This window comes from Vombatus ursinus, unplaced genomic scaffold (assembly GCF_900497805.2).
Source record: "Vombatus ursinus unplaced genomic scaffold, bare-nosed wombat genome assembly UNPS02014931.1, whole genome shotgun sequence".
Lineage (NCBI taxonomy): Eukaryota > Metazoa > Chordata > Mammalia > Diprotodontia > Vombatidae > Vombatus > Vombatus ursinus.
In genome coordinates, this window is record NW_020954709.1 from 885,673 (window position 1) to 889,406 (window position 3,734).

Here is a 3,734-nt window from a genome sequence, read left to right on the forward strand (position 1 = left end):
CATTGCATATAACAATTATATTGATCAGTTTTGCTGAATTTTTTTTTCCTCTTCTTAGTCTTTTGTCTTTTTTCAAAAAACTTTTGTGTCATGAGGCATGATTTCATTGGAGTGGGAAGAGAAAGGATACAGGGAAAATCTAGGGATGCAAAAACAAAAGATTAAAATAAAAGCTATTTTTAAAAAAGAAAGAAATAAAATGAAAACCCACCATGGTGGCACATGCCTGCAATCACAGCTACCAGAGAGGTTGATGTTGGCAGATAGTTTGAGCTAGGCAGTTCTGAGTTGCTGTAGACTATGCTAATAGAGTGCCAGCACTAATTCAGGCCCCAATATGGTGAACCTCTAGAAATGAGAAATCACCAGACTGCCTAAGGACAGGTGAACCAATATAGATTGGACATGGAGCAAGTCAAAGCCCCTTTGCCATTCAGTGCTAGGACAGAGCTAGTGAGTAGCCTCTGCATTTCCAGCAGGGGTAAGTTGGAGAAAATCAGTCTTTAAAAAAAAATTAAGCATTATATAAATGTTGGGGATGGGGGAGGAGTCAACAAAATGTTTGTATTACATGTAGATTTATTTTTTTAAAAAATGAATTTGATATTACAAAGCAGGAAGAACAAAGTAGTGACGCGTTACAACAAATTGGTCTGTTTGACACTATTGAATAATGCCAGGGGCAGAAAATGGGAGTGTGAGGAGAAGCTATGTGTATGAGGGACAAGCCATCCTGGCATCCCAGTGACACAATAGCACAATGATAAAGAGATCTATATACTTAGCTAAGCTTTTCTAATAGACTCCACAATAGTTGAGTGAAGTCACGCATGTGTGTGTGTGTTCTTTTAAAGAATAAATATAAGTAAATGAGCCAGATTCTCCAAGTAATTAAGCTACTGTCAAGTCACAAACTGAGTACCTTTGAGAGCCACATGGATTCTTTGTGGCCATCTGTCAACAGGCCACATCACAGAATGAGAAAATAAAAATATATAGTGGACTGAAGGAATGATAAAATAGTGTGCTAGGTGTTCCAAAAGGTAGTACAGCCTCACCAAAGGTTTCTGATTTGGGACCAGGGAATATAGCTTAAGTCCTGAGAAAATAATGTTCATTGTATTGTCTCTTGTTCCATAAGGAGCTTGAGAGAGATGGGGATAGTATCTTGAGACCCATCACCATTACTGACACAACCACTCACAGCTACAAATGGTGGAGATAGTAGTGCCACTGTTGTGTACAAAAAATACATATTCAGTAGCTATAATAAGCCAACTGAACTCTTAGAAGCTGCACAAGTACATTTCCAACCACTAAGGTTTCTGACTGCTTTCCCTTACCTGATATGGCTAGAATAAGTTAACTACACAAATCTTATTGTCCTTACTGGGGAGTTCTATGTATGCTTCAGTGAAATTTGATGTATCCTAATGATGCTAGCTCACATCACAGTTTAAAATGATCACTTAGAACACAAAAGGAATTTTTATTTCCAATGTCTCAGTTCAGTAGTACTGTACTAGAAGACAAATGGGGTTCCTCTTTGAACAAATCAAAGATATGAAGTTAATTAACCCCACAATAAACTTTTACAATAAATAGGCATGATTGACTTGTAGGTCTTTCCACAAACAATAACTTATTAAAGTCATTCAAACTGAGGAAGGACCACATGGGATTTATTTAGTGAGTCTGTAAGGGTCCTTGGGATTCCACAAGTGTGAGGAAATCCTGTTGAGGAAACTTCCTCCACCAGAGTACATCAGCATTTTGTCTGGAATTCAGTCTTAGAAAGTTGCCCAGGGCACTGCAAATGACTTAGCCATGGTCACACAGCTGAGATGTGTCAAAGGAAGGACCTGAACCTTAGTCTTTCTGCTGGATTGATTTCTGACTCCAAGATCAGTCCTCTCTCCACTCTAATAAGTTGACTCCCAAGATTTGGATTTGTTTTTGTAGGAAGTACATGAGTAACTTCTTTTTTGCTCTTATTTACTTTATACAATTAAAAAATAAAGAAACCTCCAAGTTAGAAGCAAAATAATATAATCTTTTTAACTTTTGTTAACATGCTGATGCATTGTGGAATGTCGAAAAACCACTCTTTAGTCTCATTTCCACAGACTCTACGTGAGCACATTAATCATCAAAAGAATTAAAATCTGACTTCCAGAAGATTTTTTTAATTTACTTGTTCTTCTCCCAAGACAAAGAAAAAAGGAAAAGCACTGCTACATCTCCTTTGGCTTTATCCCCAGGACTGGAACAATGCATACTCTTCTTACATATTCATACATGTGTAAGACATTAGGAGCTCCTTCCTAATGTTGTGCTTAGTCCAGCGAGTTTCCCTGAGATATGAGTGTCACATGGACAATTCCCAATTCTGCTTTTGGCTGAATGTTTCCAATCAACATGCTAATATATAGTGCACTGGGAATAGAACTCTATATAACACTTTTTTTTCCGTGAAATTTAAAGTTCTCTCACAAAGAAACATGGCAGGAAAAAGAAATCATTCTTCTTGATTAAATATTGGCAAATATGTTTTCAGCTTCAAAATGTCTGAGATTGGCTCCTTTCTGTCTTGATAGAAGCTTAGTCCTGTGATAAGTTCAACATCGGTGACCCGGGCTCTATGAAGCCTCAGCAGCTCTTCCACCCACAAGGATTCCTGCTTTCCACGCTGTTGAAGCAAATAAATAATCAAAGGAGAACCAAAAGAATGGTGCAAATAAAACATACTTGTAGAGCACTCCAACTTATTATTTGGTGTGACCAACTCCCAAGCACCTATGCTTACATGGCATTATAAGGGAAGGTTATAAGAGGCAGTGTGGAGCAGTGGAAAGAGTCTTAGATTTGGAGTTAGAGGAACTGGATTCAAATTCTGGTTCTACCACTTATTACTCACGTGACCTTAGACAAACTCTCTGGAACTCAGTTTTTCCAACTGTAAAATGGTTTGTACTAGATGACTTAGAAGGTTCCTTTTAGCTCTAAATCTATGTTTTGGTGGTCCTAAAATCAGTTTAACATTGTCCTTTGCCCTCAAGAAGGTAGCAATCTAATATATAGCATACATATTTCATATAGGCGGCGCTTGATAAAATGTTGATTGATTGATGTATAAAAAGGACAATAAACATGAGACACAGAATCAATTCAACTCAAATACAACAAATATTTGTTAGCAAATTACTGGCAATAAATAAATGGTCATCTGTCCTAACTGAGGGGTTGGATTGGATGATCTATGTTACCTTGGACAAGTAATTTAACCTTGCTGGGCCTCAGTTTCTTTATCTGTAAAATGAGAGAGTAAGAGTAGAGGAATCCTTATCCCTTATTTCTAAATCCTATGACTTCTGAAGTCCCTCTTAACTTTAAGATCCTATGATTCTAACCTCTAAAATGCCTATTGTGGTATCAGCCCTCTGCTTATCAATGGGAGAAATACAACGTTTATATATGACATGGTTCCTGAACTCAAGGTACTTATGGTATAAGACACATATAGACATACACAAATAACTATAGCACAAAATGAAACATTAAAAGGAGATTTCAAAAATACTATGTGAGGTCTAAGGGAAGAAAAATCATTGTTGACTTGGGGGACAACAGGGGAGGATCAAAGAAAACTTAATTAGGAGGTAATATTTGATTTGGGCTTTAAAGGATGACAGTGTAGTATAGTGACTAGAGTTCTGAGACTGGAGTTAATAAAA

The 3,734-nt window shown here is 37.1% G+C and overlaps 1 protein-coding gene across 2 annotated transcripts in view; it reads right to left on the bottom strand.

Moving 5' to 3' along the window:
• Window positions 1–559: 559 nt before the first annotated feature.
• Window positions 560–3,734, bottom strand: part of LOC114029386 (ectonucleotide pyrophosphatase/phosphodiesterase family member 1-like) — a 108,727-nt gene continuing 105,552 nt past the window's right edge. For both annotated transcript variants that reach the window (XM_027843786.1, XM_027843788.1), the window contains one exon: window positions 560–2,689. In XM_027843786.1, the coding sequence (XP_027699587.1) occupies window positions 2,519–2,689 (171 nt within the window). In that variant the 3' untranslated portion in view covers window positions 560–2,518. The remainder of the gene's footprint in view (window positions 2,690–3,734) is intronic.